The sequence below is a fragment of the Rhamphochromis sp. 'chilingali' genome (assembly GCF_963969265.1).
Source record: "Rhamphochromis sp. 'chilingali' genome assembly, chromosome: 8".
NCBI lineage: Eukaryota > Metazoa > Chordata > Actinopteri > Cichliformes > Cichlidae > Rhamphochromis > Rhamphochromis sp. 'chilingali'.
The window spans coordinates 17,603,872-17,621,447 of record NC_137935.1 but is presented as its reverse complement, the minus strand read 5'-3'; the positions used below and the strand labels follow the sequence as shown (position 1 = coordinate 17,621,447).

Below are 17,576 nucleotides of genomic sequence, written 5' to 3'. Positions count from 1 at the left end.
AACAATTTATGTTTTCTTGAATGATTTCCATAACCGGGGTGGAAAACTGACGGACTGCTTTAAACACGAAATGATTTGAGAGACAACAGCACATTACACATGCATTATTATCCACTGTTAGCATCACATGTAATTGAACAGTTCTAGATTTATTTTTGTTAAAAACAAACAGTCGCATCCTGAGTTATACACCTGGCAGTTTCCATGATCAGACAAACACAAGGACCAGTGTCAGTTTATAAAAGGTTTAGTGCTACTTTTAGGTTGATGACAACAAAGATACACACATATAGACCTTAACGCTCTTAACCTCTAAACCAGGTCAGAAATCGCAAATACACAAACTAATTAGATTAGGACGCAGAGGTGTCATCTGACACACAATCAGCAGGTTACAAGTTCGAGGGCCAGTTTACTGCATATCATCTGTCTCTTCATGTGAACAAGTTCCACTTTTACTTTAGCTTATTTATATCCTCCATTTTAGCCTTAAACAGCATATCTTTCTGTTTCATATGAACATTAAAGCACTTCTTTTAGATTTCTGTCATACATCAGAGATGATGGTACACAGCCAAAAGGAGCTGGTACCATTTACCATTCTCAACATTTAAGGCAGAATGGTGGCCAGTGCTTCAAAAGTTTCAAAAGTCCAGTGTGAACAAATAGAATTCAACTTCACAGTGAATATAACTCATGATTAACTCACTGGGAGTCAATATCTGAACATACAGCTCTGTCCAAAAGTCTTGGGCCAACACACACTTTGTTAAAATTTCGCTAGGAAATGGGAAATATTTGCGATGACTTATTAAAGCATGTGCAAAAATACATGGAAGAAAAGTATATAAAGCAAATACTGATTTTGTAGAAATTTAATGAGCGTGAAAGTCGCTATTTGTTATGATCGCCTTTATTCCGCTTGAACAGCTTGAACTCTCTTAGGCAAGCGGTCCTCAAGTAGTCTCAAGAAATAATTTTCCAGGCTTCTCATAGGACATTCAAAGCTCTTCTTTAGTCAGTTGTTCCATTCTCTGGCAAGTTCAAGCTTGGGAACCGGTGAAAGCCCATGCATGACTGCTAATGTTCTACTGTGTGCTTTTCTATCCTGGTATGCTTTTGTTGCATGGGTAATATGTTGCTATCCTGAAAGATTACGCCACTGCCCAGCTAACACTTTCCAGAGAGGAATGCATGTTGAATTAAAAATATGATGATACTTTTCTCCAACACCACTGGCTGAACAGACCCTGCACTATGCTTTACAGATGACTGAAACAAAAATGTTGATAAGCAACAATTTATTTTACTTTTGAAATAAAAATGTCATATTCATCACTCTAAAACACCTGTTGTCACATATTTTCATTCCAGTTCTTGTGTCAAGTGACATACTTCAGCCTTTCTTCCCATTTCTCTTCCTTAAGAATAACTTCTTGACAGCCTCTCTTTCACTAAGGACCAAATTTATTTGTCAGGTATTTGCTGGGTTTATACCCATTTCGTAAGGATATGACTTTCAAATACTGTTTAATCTCCTTAGATAATTTTTTAAGGTCTGCTACTTTTTTTTTTACAGTTTTTTTTTTTTTTTTTCAATTTTAATGCCACACTGCACACCATGATGAGACATTAAGTTTTTAGCTATTATGGATCTAATTTGGAATCACCTTGTTGACATGGTAAATTGCCTGTCAAACTGTGTTATCTTTGGGAATTTTTTAAATACATTTAACAAAAGAAAAGAGGAGAAATGATGTATTTACAGGCTGCTAGTAGCAAATTGCCTCAAACTACAATTTTACAATGGTTCTAAGTTGTCTGTTTCATCCCTGGTAAGATACCTTGTTTACACTTGAATGACTTATAGCCCATTTAAGTGGGTTGACAAACATTCCTCTGAATTCCTCTGAAAATGGCCAAGTATAAGGGCTGAGCTGAAAAACTGTGAAAAGCAGCCCAAAGAAATGACCTTCAAGCCTGGAGAACTACTTCTCAAGACCACTTCATGTCCACAAAGTCTGGGTCCTTGGAAGCAAAATATAAGGGTATGAAGGGTGGCTCCAGACTTCAGCACAATGATATTTGCCAGTGATTTTGTTTTGTTGCAGTTGTGATCATTTTTAAATCCACCAATTTGCCTCCTGACATTTTAAAAGAAATAACTGCATGCAAAAATAAGTTCTACTTAAGTTTTATTTGACCTTAAACAGAGATAAGTGGTTACAGAAAACCTTACGAAAAATGAAAATATCTCATTTTTATTTACAGCGCTCATCTCAAAGTCTGCTACGTGGCTTTTTGAGCTCTCAGTGATTTCCCTTGTTTAACAGGAGAGCTCACTGGTCTTTATGAAGAGGCACGTTGAACCTAGTGCGATATATATTTTTAATCACTTGAATTTAACTTGTGTTTCATTTACACAATTAGATTATCAAATAAAATGTGCTAGCTAGATTATGACGTATACAGATGACTAAGATGATTTTTTTCCAATAATCACATTTCAAGCAAATTAAGAACATTTATAGACTGACTTATGGACAACACTGGCAACCTCACAGGGTATTGTGATGATCCCTAAACAAATAAACAATAGGATTCATGAGTCACTCAAACATTCTCTCTAAAGATCGTCAGAGATGTTAATCTCCCACAGGCGTGCAAGACTGATCATGGGCTCTGTCAGTGTTTTGCTAAATGTCCCAGTTATAATCCATGCATGTGTGCAGACACAGGACTCCTGTGCTGGCATGCTGGCCATGTGATAATCCAGCATTACCTACAGAGCCAGTACTACACAGTCAGAGGTAGAGGAAGAAGGACAGGGAGTGGGTGGGGCCAATTGAGGAGATAAATCCATGGAAATAGATGAGCCAATAGAAGTGCCAGGTTGATAAAGTGAGAAGAAAAGAAGAGAGAGAGGGAGACAAAAAACACAAAACAAAAAACCCCACAGACAGTGAGAACCAGGTCTTGACGAGGGAGGATTCTCTACAAGAAAGTCGCAGGATTTTAAAAAAATATGCCCCTGGTGTTTTTAAATAGAAAACTAACGCAGTGTTTCATTTAACCGGATTTCACTGTAAAAACAATTTTAGTTTACCTGCTTCCCCTGCTTTGGGGGGAAGAGGGTTATAACCTACCTGTTGCACTGGACCTGTTGAGAAAAACACAGGGGCGGAGGAGGGGCACCCGGAGGAGACGAGGTGCCGCCAAGTCGAGCAGGAAGCTTGAGCACAGACTCCGTGGAGTGATGAGGACAGCACGCCGGGCGAGCAACGTGGAGGTTCCCTCCTTCCTCCGACAGCTGGTGAAAGAGACAGAGAAGATGGTCACCTTCTTCTTCAAAGGAGGATCCAGGGAGACAGGGCCTGGGGAGGAGGACAACTTGGATGAAGATGACGGAATACCCAGCCCGTACCTGGAGCATCCCATTTTGGAAAAGTATGTGTCTGAGGGGGGATCTCCTGTGGGGTTGAACTATGCTGTGGCAAGCATGCAGGGGTGGAGGGCTCAGATGGAGGATGCCCACGCCTGTATGCCCCAGCTGAGAGCAGAGTTGCGAGACTGGGGTTACTTTTCTGTTTTTGATGGACACGCAGGCACCACAGTGGCACAGTACTGTGCCAGACACCTGCTGGATCACATCCTGGCTGCAGGTACGTGTTAACCACCGACTCTGAATCAAAATGTAAGATTTTTAGAAACTTATATTTATATCTAAACACCTTCAAAGTAGCCCCAAACATGTTCTTACTTTACTTGTTTGACAGGAAAACGCTTCCAGTCTTTTGTGGCTTTAATAATTAACATTCAGACTTGAAATGCACTCGCTGTAGTTTGCTTAGGACCAAAGCCTCTTAAAGAATAAAATAAGCAACATCATGCAAAGGAGAAGCGGTCTGGCAAGTTAAATACTTTAGCAGAACATGTGTATTTTCAGTCCCAAAACAAATCCTTTGATAAACAGGTCAGGGTTACAGCACACTGTGCATTACTTAAAGTGAATTTAAAAAAATAAAACACCACACTACACTACAGTATGCATTTTTTTCAAATCAAAAATTCTAGATGCTTTTAGAAACACTTGAAACATCGCAGGGACTGAATTTATTTAAACATGTAATTTCAACCCAGCAGTTCTACAGGGAGAAAAAACAAAACTACATTGAGTTTTTCACGTTTGCTCACAGCTACAGTACTGCTCAGTAATGTTTGTCTCTCCAGTGCACTTTCTCTAAACTTGTTCTGTGTCATTAAAAGTTAAATGTAAAATGTCACAAGTCAAACATCTATCTTTGATTGTCCCTCTTTTCCAACAGGTGGGATTCAAACAAACGAGGATCCTGAGCAAGTAAAGGAAGGGATACGCGAAGGCTTCCTAGACATTGATCGTCATATGCACAAACTGGCTCGTCAGGACAACTGGGACAGAAGTGGCTCCACTGCAGCAGGTGTGCTGATTTCTCCGCGCCACATTTACTTTATCAACTGCGGAGACTCCCGCACTCTGCTCTGCCATGACAGCCAGGTGGTCTTCTACACCGAAGACCACAAGCCGTTCAACCCCAGAGAAAAGGAGCGGATCCAGAACGCCGGAGGCTCGGTGACCCTGCAGAGAATCAATGGCTCGCTGGCTGTTTCCAGGGCACTGGGAGACTTTGACTTCAAGGAGGTGGACTGGAGGTCGCAGACGGAGCAACTCGTGTCTCCGGAGCCGGAGGTGTACGAGCTGGAGAGGACGCCTGAAGACGAGTTCCTAATTCTAGCTTGCGATGGTGTGTGGGATGCCATTGGAAATGAAGAACTGTGTGCTTTTGTACGCAACCGTCTGCAGGTGTGCGATGACCTGAGAGAGATTTGTACCCAAGTCATTGATCTCTGCCTCTATAAGGTGAGAAATCAGGCCACAAAATCCACAGTAACAGTGAAGCACTTTGTGAATAGAAGCACTCAGACTTGCAATGTTCTAAAAGAATACACACACACACACACACACACACACACACACACACACACACACACACACACACACACACATATATATATATATATAAAATTTTAAACTGAACTGCTTAATTCCCAAACACATGTGTATCATCGCGAGGTCTTATCTTAGCAGTCCTTCTGTTTACTTCAAACTCAGCACACTGGACCTTTCAGTAAGACTCAGAGTTACCACAGGTGGATTTGTGAATGGCAAGCTTTACGTCAAGAGGGGGGTGGTGGTGGGGAGAGTCTCTGTGAGGAGGTTTAATGCTAACAACTTGTTACGTAAGTAGATTACTCCTGCTGGTCTTCTTAATGCTTTTTAGTTACTATCCATACTCTATAAATAGCTGTATTAAGGAATCCTGGGGACAAGATTGGAGGGAAGAAAAGCCGCACATGGTTGGGATTAGGCCTGAATGTGAGGCTGTTGACGCTGGCTCAGACACTTTATCCCGGCTACGATGGGGCGCTATTTATTTATTTTACTGTACCTGCTGAATAACTGCATGTTCCAGTACACACTGAGCCTCACTTCATAGGCAACAGGATGATGGCAATAACACTGCAATAACTTTCCAGGATGCATTTTTCCAGAGTTACAAGCTATAATATGTAGTTTACAATGTGACATCACAAAAAAAGCCAAAAAACATTTTTTCCCCATGACATGGAAAAAATACAAGAACCTCAGATAGCATTTAAGTACATGTAACTTTCTACTCTTATTTCGATCTGCATCAAAGTGCTCTGTCTCCCTCTGCAGGGCAGCTTGGATAACATCAGCATCATCATTGTCTGCTTCCCTGGCGCCCCCCAGGTGTCACAGGAGGCACTGCAACAAGAGGCAGAGCTTGAGCAACAAATTGATATGAAAGTGGAAGGTACTGCTGATAACTTTCCTGCTTCATGCTAAAATAGATCGCTCTTAATTTCCATTTTTATAAGCAGGTTGTTTTACTCATTGACCTCCACAGAAATTATCCAGATGATGAGGTGCAAAGATGAGGACCCTGACCTTCTATATGTGATCAAATTCCTAGCAGCAGAAGAGATGCCGGGACTGCCCCCAGGAGGAGGAATCACCAGCAAGTGAGCAAACGAATCGCCGCCAACACTGATGTGTTTGAAGTGTAATTACTTTTGGAGAATCAAATACCTACTCTTAGTGTTTCTACTTTTGCAGGCGAGACTGTATCATCTCAGCATACCAGAAACACATCATGGCTCTAAGGACTCAGGAGCCTATGGTAATGCATAGAAGACACGCATAAGAAATGTCACAAAAGCTGGTAGATCTATGGATGTTTATCTTCTGTCACATTACAGTTGGAAAACCTTAAAGTAGGGATAACAGGCTCCAGAGAGCAGGACAATCTGAGGGCAGGATTTCTCTCGACATTAACCAAACCACAAGTTGTGGATTTCTCCCACTGAGAACGCCACATCCAGATGAACAGAATGAAATTTTGGAATTTTAAAATTAAACACATATGGTTGCAACTAGCTGTTGTTGTGACTGATCAACCTTCTAGTTTAAGTTTGAAGTATGAAGACTTGCAGGTTTACTTTCTGTGACAGTATGTTTAATGTTTTTTGCTCAAATCCCAGTTTTATTTAGTGCAACCTTTCCTCCTAAAACCCAGCAATCATTTTTTGTCCTCTGTCTGGTACATAAGTCTGAGACCATTACATCAAGCCCATTTATGCAATCTATATGACTCCCTCTGTACTGTCATGGGGAAATCCCGAGCTTTCTATTCTATACAACATTGTGGGGGTTGAGCTAACAGAGCACACAGACTTTCTCTTTAAAATGACGGAAATTGCAGTTTCCATATTTTCCATATTCTTTTGAAACATTTAGCAGGATTTCAGCAATGCACAGCAATTTTACCTCTTGCAAAACAAAACTTTGATTCAGTGTCTTCAGTGTCTGACCTAAGTCATTACTTCAGGAAGCAGAGAATTAAATGAAGTCAGAACTGTGAAAGGGGAGTCAGAATTATTTCTGTCAGGGGATTAGGTGGAGGAAAGCCAGACATCAGAGCAGGAAGGTTAAAATCTCAGAGGAGGAAATAACAGCTTTTGAGGATCAATTCGATTTCAACTATACAGAAATTGGGTTGAAATTTTATTTTTAGGATGAAACAAGAAAACAGAATAATGCTGCCCACAACCCTGAAACAGGAGCTCCTCTGATTACATCAAACAGGAAACAGGCAACCCGGCATTATTTAGAAAAAAGGAGCACACAAACAAGAGAGAGATGGTTATTTCTAAAGGTGGCATTAAAACTTCTGCACTATATCTGTGGTCACCACATGACATCATACATGTCTAATGTCTCTGTAAAGCACTTTGAATCACCTTGTTGTTGAATTGTGCTATACAAATAAATTTGCCTTGCCTTGCCTTGCCTACATAACCGAATTTCCCATTTCCTAGTTTTAACCAATTTTTCAAGATTAGGGAGTCCATCAAACTAATACATGAGCTGAGGAGTCTCTGAAGTGACACCTCTCTTAAACAGAATGTAACAAGGCTGCCATGGAAAGATGATTCCCTTCACATGATGATCCTCTTGGAGACAGACAGTGATTCAAATCCCACCACTTCAGAGGTCTAGCTTGTGCAACACTTCTCATCCATAATGAAGAAGAAGTGTTGTCATGTTACCACTTCTCAGGCGCCCCAAAAGTCGGTATGCTCTCCATCGTAATTTTTAACCTTCTTGCACTGATGTCTGGTTCTCCTCCCCCTCATCACTTGACAGCTCTGAGCACGATCCCACTTCCACAGTTCCGAGTAAAATATCTTTAGGCCTCACTCAGACATCATAGCATTCGGTGATCAAACAAGACTTATTGTCCACTTCCAGGAACAGAAGATGAAAAATAAATAAATAACAAGTTTAAAATGTGTTTCCTTGAAACAGAATAATCAAAAAAATAATAATTTCATCCGAGTCTCAGAAGGAAATAATAATAATTACAAAACAACTTAATAGAATTTCTATTTTATAGCATTACCGGGTCTGAAATAACTATGTCTTTGTCTTGTGACATTTCAGGACATTGAAGGATCAGAGGAAGACTCAAACTAAAGCCACGAAGAATCAACATCATGAAGAAAGCTTAGACACTTCTTAGATGTGGACCACACTAAGCACAATTCTTTAAGTAACGTTTTTGGGTATAGGGTATATTTGTTTTTGGGTATAGCCACACATATTTGCTTTCTGGTCAAATCATATTAATATGGAGGAACAAAATGATACATCCACTGCATGTGTTTTTATTTATTTATTTATATTTAATTCACTTGGGGTGGGAGGGTGGGTGGCTGGGTGACACTTTTTATCTAAAAAATTTATATTAATGTGCAAAGGTCTTGAGCAAAGGTCTTGAGCACCTCCGTGGTCTTTAGCAATAGTCCTCTGGGCTTTCTGGAGATCTTTCAAAGCTTTTATTTGAACATTGGCTGCTTTTCACGGTTTTTCAGTCCAGCTCTTTCATGGCTGTTTGTTAAGCCACTTAACACTGACCTATGAATCATTCAAGCATAAAAAAGGTCGCCTAACCTAGGGAAACAGTGTTGTCACTACACACAAGAACTTAGCAAAAAACTATTTTAAAATTGTGTCATTAGGCAAAAAAACCAACAAAAAAACCCCACTCCACATAATTTCTTCGTATTTCTTTAATTGAATCTATAGAAAATACCAAAGATACCGCAGTTTGACTGGCAAAATAGTATTTTTGCAGCAACGATGTGATTCATAAAGACTTGCTGGCATATCTTAGCATAGAGATCTCTGTTTCTGTAAAGATTTGATGGATCTGGACAACTGTGGAGGACAAAAGAAAAAGTGGCAACACCTCTAAGAAAAACTACCTACAGCAGATGAACAGTATCTGGAAGTTACGTCCTTAAGAAATAAGAAAATGTCCACCAGGATCTGAGAGACACATCTGGTACTTGAGTTAATCCATCTGCTGTCGCCAAAGACTCATCAGAAATGGCCTCAGTGGAAGGTCGGCCCTGAAGAAGCCATTTATAGGAAAAGGCTGAGGTGTGCCAAATGACACAAGAACTGGAAGGAATCAGCTCTTACAGAGTGATGAATCCAAATTTGAAATTTCTGGTTCAAATTACAACGGTATGCTTAGAATGGGTCAGGAGAGAGATACAACAGTGACTGTCAACCATTAGTAAACCACAGTGGAGGCTCTGGGGATTGTTTCAAAATTGATGGAATTATGAACACAGAAAATTGTCATCAGATTATGATTCACCCTGCAATACCATCTGGAAAGTGTATGATTGGCAACGTTTTCTTTTAGCTCAACAATGATCTCAAACACACTACCAATGGCCAGTGGACAGAAGAACACACAGTGGATGAGTGTCAGTCATAGACTGGCCTCATGGACTCCAAGATTATTGAAGCAGTGTGAAATCATCTTGACACAGGACAAAACAAAAAGGCAGTCGAGGTCCAAAGAAGAGCTTTGAATGTCCTTCAGGTCTGCAGAACTATTTCTGAACACGACTTAAAGAAATCAGAAGAACGCTTGACTAAAAAAGTTCATGTGTAAAAGAGGGTCATAGCAAATGTTGACTATCAAGCTTGTTAGAATGAACTGTGTTTTTGCCTTATATCAATATTTGTATATTTGCGTGTCTCAATAAATTGTTGCACCAGCTTCGCATTTTACTAGCAAAACGCTAAGATGTGAGTAGTGACTCATGACTTGTGTACAGTACTGTACTTTATGACAGTGGGTCTGCCCATCAATTTTCTATTGCTTATCCAGGGAGTATTTGATATTATTTAACCACACAGTGCCTGGTCAGACACTGATAGTTATCTGCTCATCATGGAAGCGTCTGTGTAATGCAGCTCATTTACATTGCCATGTGATATTGTATACAAGCTGCATATGAGGAAAACAAATGATCTGACATTTGTGATGGACCACAGTATCTCTCGGTAAACAATCAGTTTGCACGGTGCTGTCATGGAGCAAAGGTCACACAGATGGCAATAACTTGTTACATCAACATAAGCGTATGCCACGAGAGAGGAAAGCCAGAGCGAGAGACACAAAAGGATAAAGAATGAAGGAGAGGTTAGGAGAAAGACGGGTGGGTGGGTGTGTGTGTGTGTGTGTGTGTGTGTGGGGGGGGGGTTAGAGGACCAAACTGGATGAAGAGGATGAGAGGTTTCTGGGAATTAGCACATCTGCCTCATTACTTCTAAGATCTACAGCATTTTAGAGGGCGGGTGTGATGTGTTACGTCAATGTGAATTTCAAATTGCAGTGGAGTTTTAGCCAGTGGATCTCTCTTGCACAGTTAGCTTAGTTTGCTCCATGTGTACAGCTTTCAAATTATAGACAGTCACAATTATTTTACTTTAACACTTAATATTTTATCTCTCACATATAGAGTCTAAAATATAAGTGTTATCCTAACTTAGGCTTTCAAAAAAACCCAACTTTTTTGCGAGGGTGTGATGTGGCCCGGCACCTCTTTATTAACTCCCAGAGCAGAGCTTTTATTGGACTGTTCCTCCTTCACATCTCCTCACTCCTGACAAGTCGAATCACTGGAAATTTTCAGCTCAGGGTAGCATCCCTCAGCTTTGAACACTTGTTTGGACAAACATAACAAGAGAGAACAAAAAACAAGAAGAGGTACAGAAGAAGAAGAAGAAAAGCACCTGAGAGGAAGGCACAAAGAAACTACCATATATAAAATGTGAGTAATAACTGGGTTTTGTGGCATTTAAGTTCATTTAAACTGATTTAAAATGACTCTGTTGCCTCACGGCAGGAAGTTAAGCAGCTTTGGGTATGAACCACTGGCTGGAAACTTTCACCAGCTGTTTCCTTCAGGTGCTGCAATTGTTTCCAATTTCAGTGGATTTTGTCGTTTTTACAGGCAACACTGGAATTTTCAGAAATATCACTTTTTACAGAAGTGTTTGCTTGGCTGGGATGGCTACAGCCTCTAGTGCAGAGAAGTTATAAACAAAGAGGATCGGCTTATACATATGATCTTATAAATAAAAGAAATCATCTGAGCATATTTTAAAGGTACAGACTTTCTAGGAAAATCTGTTCAGAAAATCATTTCTGTTTTTACTAGTTTCCTGTCTGAGTTGCAACAGAGGAATGGTAAAATCCCCCCAAAACCCCCTAATGTGTCACTGCCACCAAGAGCTGTCTCTCTATTACGATGCAGGGTCTTTACCTTACTATAGTAAAGTGCCTTGAAGTGACCATTGTTGTGGATTTGTGCTGCAAGAATAAAATTTTCCAGAATTCAACTAATTTTAGTTTCAGCTCATCAGAGCTGCATGCGCTGACTCAGAGCTGTTAATTCTGCCTTCCATCACTGCCAGTGAAATTAATTTAATGGAGGCACAGCTAAGGACAAGAGGAAACATGCCCACGAGCAATTAGTAGCACAGAGTACACGAGGGAATAAAAGTGTTGAAAAAAGACAAACTACAATGATGTGAAATAATCAGTAAATTAAATCTTGAATAGTCCTTCCTGTGCTGCCCCCCTCTCCAAACGCTTAATCTTGTTTAGGGGAACAAGGACACTCGTTGTCCCTCACTGCGCCACCACTGTAAGAAAGTGGGACAACAGGACTGTGTGTCAGATTAAATGTTGCACCTGAGTCCGGCAGGTAGGTGCAGCTCATTACAAAGCTGCCTTGTGCTCAGTGTCGCGTGGAAACAGCGAGTTACTGAAAGAGACGAACTTAGCGAGTCCAAAGAAAACCTAAGCGACAGTTGGACAGCTTCTGCGTGCTTCGACTTGAGTGTCTAAATGTTCATTTAAAGTTAAAATAATCCCCTTAATCTACCTGCAGCAGCGTGAGATGCCCGTGAACGCAGGGCATGTGGGTTATAGCAGTGTGCCGCCGGGAGCCTCAGAGACATGCCCTCTGCTCATTCCGGAGTCCGACTCTCTGTGGAGGCCAATGACGAGAGAGGAGCTCGAGGCAGCTGCTGGGCCTGCCTGGAGGAACGTGCGCTGTTACCTGGTGCTGCTGTTCTGGCTCGCCTGGGTCACCATACTTGCCACTTCTATCGCCATCATAATAAAGAGCCCCCGGCCGGTTGCGACGCCCTTGAAATGGTGGCAGGAGTCTGTGTTCTATCAGCTGCAGGCCGACCAGTGGACGGAGGCGCAGACCGAGGGTTCAGAGGGCATGTGCGGTAGGACGCGCCGAAACAAAATGCTGAAATTTGGGTTTAATATTTCTATGCTTAAAAAATTGACATGATGGATAATTTAAAGGTGGGTGATCAATTCAAATATCGATAGATTCTATTCCGACGCTGATATTGGATCGATATTAGCACGATAAGATAGATACTTTGCTTCGATCCTTTCAGTTCAATTTTAGACCACTAAACTGTGGTAAATTATTTATTTATGTTTGTTTTTTGAAAATGGAGGAGGGGGGACGACTTCAAACATGCACTACGAAAAATGTCTGAATCTTTGTATAGCCTGGCCCAAATTAGACGGACACATTTACATTCCAGTTCCCCATTTTCAAAATACATGAGAAACTGAAAAATGTTTTGCTTTGACTGATTATTTTTGGAAAGTGAAAATCACAGTGACTGATCAAAATTAGTTCAGAATTTACAAATTGATGATTCATCTCAGTCATGATGCACAAGCTGCTTTTATAAGTTAAAGGCACTGGCCCCGTAATTACATGGTAAATGGCCTGGATTTGTACAGTGCTTTTCTAGTCCCTAAGGACCCCAAAGCGCTTTACACATCCTGTCATCCACCCATTCACACAAACATTCACACATGGTATCTGATCTATATCAAAATTTGCAGCGTGCACAACCTTAGATGCACCTCATTCACCATCACTTAACTACCTGCTTCCTGGCAGTCACGACAACAGGAAAGCTGCAGTCATCAGTTTTCATTGAAACCATTTTTTCCATTATGTTGTCCACCACATTTATGTTGGTAGGGCCAATAACGGCTTTTAAAACCACACAAATGTTATTGTACCCAAAAATGCAATGTGCATGCGTGGCTGTATTTGTACCAATTATTGCTTTTAGTTAAACAGTTTCACTATTACTGTGAGGCCAAAAGCTGCACTGGGTTCATCTCTGTGCTGATAACTACTTAATCTGACTGTGTGATTAATACTGTGGGCTACCACACGATTGTATCAAGTTATGAGAGTCTGAGAAAGTGCTGTTGCTTTTGCTTTGAAAATAGAAAACATTTTTCTAATCCCACATGAGCATCTGTGCGCAACATGTTCTTCGATATAAATGATAAATAACAGCTCTACTGAAATAAACATGAATGCAAACCCATCACATGAGGAAACTGAATATCATGGCATTCTGATTAAAAATAAGTAACTCTTTCTGATATGTATTTTCTTAAGCAATGCATGAGCAGCTTCCCTACCTCAGGTCTTTGGGTATAGGGGCTCTAATCCTGAAGGGTGTGTTTGATGTTGAGGTCTTTCCTTTAAACCTCACTGCCGCTGATAAAAACTTTGCTCCACTGGCTTGGATACAACATCTGCTCAGTGAGCCGCAAAGCAGGTGAGTAAAGAACTTTTTTTTTTTTGCAAATGGTATTCAGACGTGGTTTTATGGGCCTTTATTACTGATTAACAGGCTTCATGCTGGTCCTGCAGGTCTTGTGCTTGACTTGTGTAAACGGGATCTGTTGGCACTTCAGGATGTAACTGGAAACCTCTCAGCTACCACACAGGTAAAACCTGCTTTCTGATCATGCACTCAGTCAGGAGTTCATAAAATATGAAATGGATATTCTTTCTACAGCGTGCACTCCACTTCTGGTTGGAAAAAGGTGTGGCAGGTTTTGTTATCTGTGACACTGATGCAGCATATTCAGAAAAGGTAAAATGATATTGACTAGTTTTGAATTTAGCTACAAGTGGCGTTACCATAGGCTCAGTTTTCCCAATTAAATGTGTACTTTTCAGACTCTGCTGGAGTGGAGACGTGTCTTTGGGGAATTCAGTAGTCCCGAGGAGGAAAGGTGTTGTTATGCATGTGAATACAGAGTTTTTTTTATGTTATAAAGGAAGCTCAAGGATTGCTGGAAAAAAATGTTTAATTTCAGGATTGTCGTGGTTAAACAGACGGCAGATGTTCTGCGTCCATTAAATGGCTCCGGTCAGGTCAACGTTACACTGGTGGATGTGGTCATGAGGTCCATTCTCCCTCGTTCACATCACCCACTGTTTGCACAGGAAGTGGCTGATGCTGTAGAGAGACACCTACAAACAAGAGGAGATAATATATGGCCCAGCTGGACAGTAAGATTTCTCTATAAGATTCTTGTACATTTTGATAGAAAAATGCTTATTTTACAGATTTTGCAAATTTTCCTAAAATCCTTGTACAGTTATTTTAATTGACTGCATCAAGTCATTTTTTTCCATTATAAGCAAACCTGTTATTTGTGTTATTAAATGTCAGAAAAGCTAATGCACATATTGCTTAATCTAGTGGTATTATCTGTTTCTGACTGAACAGCTCAGCCCTAACGTTCGTTTTGGCTACGTTCACACCGCAGGCGAAAGCGCATCAAATCCGACTTTTTTGACCCTATGCGACCCATATCCGATCATGGTGTGACAGTGTGAACGGCACAAATCCAATATTTTCAAATCCGATCTGGGTCACTTTCGTATGTGGTACTGAATCCGATACATATCTGATGTTTTAGAAAGCGACTGCTGTTTGAACGGTCATGTCGCATTAAATCCGTCTTTTACGCCACTGACACAACACAGACGCCAATTATCAGCGCCGGAGAAGACATCATGAACCCTTCCTGGCCATCCGGTGAAACTGTTGGGAAGACAATGTTGGAGAAATGTGAACATTTTATTTGTACTGTATAATCTGCAGATTCTGACAGAAGTCTGCAACTATCCTTTGAAGCACCGCTCCTCTCTAAAACAGCAATAAGGATAATTATTAGGCCATATGTAAATAACAAAATAACTTTATAACTTAAACAAAATTGGGAAACGTAAAGACCGAAACAAGTCTTTATATTAGGGCCATCAGTCAAACAATACTGTTTGGTCTGGATCGAAACAGAGCGTGTTGTGTGTGACATCTTCTTTTGCGCGTGTGGGCCGCTTTGAGGTTTCACACTAGAGAGCGTTTGTTCTCGCATTTTATTTGTAGTGTGAACAAGCAGACAAAAAAATCGGATTTGATCAAAAAATCGCAATTGAGCATTAAGACCTGCAGTGTGAACGTAGCCCTAGTCAACTTTCTATGTGACAGTTTACAAGCATCAGACTACAAAGATGCGACAAAGATACTAAAAACCGCAGCTCTTATGCACTACTTTTCATTACATATTTATTTTTTCAGCTTTGGTTTGGAAAGTTAGTAGTTATATGGTCACTCTCTCCATTGTTTTAACAGGTTGGAGGCAACGCATCTCAGGAACTGAAGAAGTTACTCCTGGTGTTGATGATGACTCTGCCAGGATCACCAGCAATCCAGTATGATAAAGACATGGAGAAAACAAAGGTAAAGCCTTGTTTGAGACTTTAAATTGATTGATGAATGATTTTTAACCGCTAACGATGTCATCTGAAACATTGCAGCTTGTATTATACGCCACTGAAAATTTGCATGTCTCACAGAGAGATGGACGAGCTACTAGATACCAAACACTCAGTATGAAGCTAGCTTGTGCTCTAAAAATGTCTCAATAAGATTTGTTCTTTGACTTTTTTTCACAAATGCAGTTGGAACTCTTGCAAAGCTGTTGCAGTATTTGGGGCATATTGTATTTATTTTTCTCACATTTGTCGCCATCCTCCCCTCTTCCTCAGGAAAAGGGCAAAATGAACCGTGCAGCCCTTCAGCTCTTCTCCTCCCTCAGCTTCTCCAAAGCCAGAGAAGAAGCGCTTCAATATGGCAGTTTCACCTTCCTCCCTTTCAACACCTCGTCATCCTCCAACTCCTCTCTTTCCTCTCCTTTATCTCCCCCAATTCTTGCCTTTCTACGCTCCTGGGGTTGTGTCCACTTCCTTGTTCTGCTCAACTTCGGGTTTCAGCCTCAAAGCCTGGATCCTGCCTGGGCCTCGAGCTTGCCTGATGCCGGGCTGTTTGTAGCCAGCACAGGGATGGATCGTTTTGGGTCCACATCTCTCTACAGTCTCAGACTGCAGCCCCACGAAGCCATCGTAATCAAACTTTTTGAAGCACAAAACTATTCGTAGAGTTTCTGTGGTCGGGTTTTAGTATATCTCAAACCACAGTGATGCAGCTGTTTTTAAAAAAAAATATCATTTATGCTCAGAAGTCACTGAAAATAAAGTCATTGTTTTGTGTGGCAACATTTGTGGTTCCCCTTCAACCACTGGGATCTGTAATATATGTATAATATAGCATGACTGTGTGAACTCAGATAACAAGTAAATCTTGATTTCACATCACAAAATTTTGTTTTGTGTGTGTTTAAAGAGTTAAAATGATACTCAGTTCACATTGGGTTTAGATAACCTATTATAAGTGTGCTTATATCAGAAGTGAAAAAATCCTTTTTACAACAAAATTTGGCAGTATCCCGAGTGTTATTACTGTAACCGAAGAGTTCTCTTGTATTTTGAGTTTCCTGAATTTTTGAAACGGTCACTTAGGCGTGCGACTAAGTACAGTATATGCTAGCAAAATGATACAATAAATGCTGGATATAAGGACAGCATAAAAGATGCCAATCAAAGAAAAGAATGAATGTGACATTCAACACAACCCTTTCTGCCACACTCAATTAGTGGTGAAGTGTGGCTGCCTGAGAAAACAAAAAACACTTGGGAATATAACCTCTCCATCTTGGGATGTTTACATTAAGTAACCACAAGGTGAAGCTGCAGTACCAGTAACTGTTCAGCTGCTCCCCCAACTCTTAAAGTATGACAGTAAAAACTCATCAACTACAAATAAAGAGTTTCTAAAAACAGTAAACCAGTATTGATACACGGCACTTACAAAATCAGCTGCCATCATGTGACTGCTGAGTCATTCACTGCTAATATTGCACTTTCTTTTTTTTTAAATGTTCCTCATTTTCATCTCTTTCACTCTGAATCATGTCAGATTACTTGTTATTTCAGAAATTTAGGCAGCATTTCACTTCTCAAGAAACTTTCTTACCACATCATCGGCATCTGGAGTGATCTCACTAGAATTTCAAAATAGCATCTGATGCATCTGAATAAACCTATAAAGCAATTATACTTTTTAAAAAAAAAAAAAATTTAAGATCACATCTTTCTCAAAGACCTCCATGTTATATTCTCTCTAATATGGTTAACATAAAAATCAAAAAGTGTGTTGTACTGTTGCAACACTTTTTTTTTTTTTAACTTTAACATTTTTACTTGCCACAAAAAATTATAAATGAACACACACACACACACACATATATATATATATATATATATATATATATATATATATATATATATATATATATATATATACACACACACTGCATAAGGGCTTT

General features: G+C 40.2%; 2 protein-coding genes across 2 annotated transcripts; both read left to right on the top strand.

Annotated features, from left to right (window-relative positions):
* Positions 1-3,047: 3,047 nt before the first annotated feature.
* ppm1na (protein phosphatase, Mg2+/Mn2+ dependent, 1Na (putative)) lies at positions 3,048-8,137 on the top strand. The gene is made up of 6 exons (XM_080890123.1): positions 3,048-3,662; positions 4,326-4,897; positions 5,759-5,876; positions 5,970-6,084; positions 6,179-6,242; positions 8,066-8,137. The coding sequence occupies exons 1-6, from the start codon at positions 3,257-3,259 to the stop codon at positions 8,096-8,098; spliced, it is 1,308 nt and encodes a 435-aa protein (XP_080746249.1). The 5' UTR covers positions 3,048-3,256; the 3' UTR covers positions 8,099-8,137.
* Positions 8,138-10,390: 2,253 nt separating this feature from the next.
* On the top strand, positions 10,391-17,361 carry LOC308401292 (amino acid transporter heavy chain SLC3A2). Its single transcript, XM_080889451.1, has 9 exons — positions 10,391-10,758; positions 11,884-12,232; positions 13,450-13,612; positions 13,688-13,784; positions 13,856-13,933; positions 14,020-14,075; positions 14,160-14,355; positions 15,485-15,592; positions 15,901-17,361. The coding sequence occupies exons 2-9, from the start codon at positions 11,893-11,895 to the stop codon at positions 16,288-16,290; spliced, it is 1,428 nt and encodes a 475-aa protein (XP_080745577.1). The 5' UTR covers positions 10,391-10,758; positions 11,884-11,892; the 3' UTR covers positions 16,291-17,361.
* Positions 17,362-17,576: the final 215 nt, after the last annotated feature.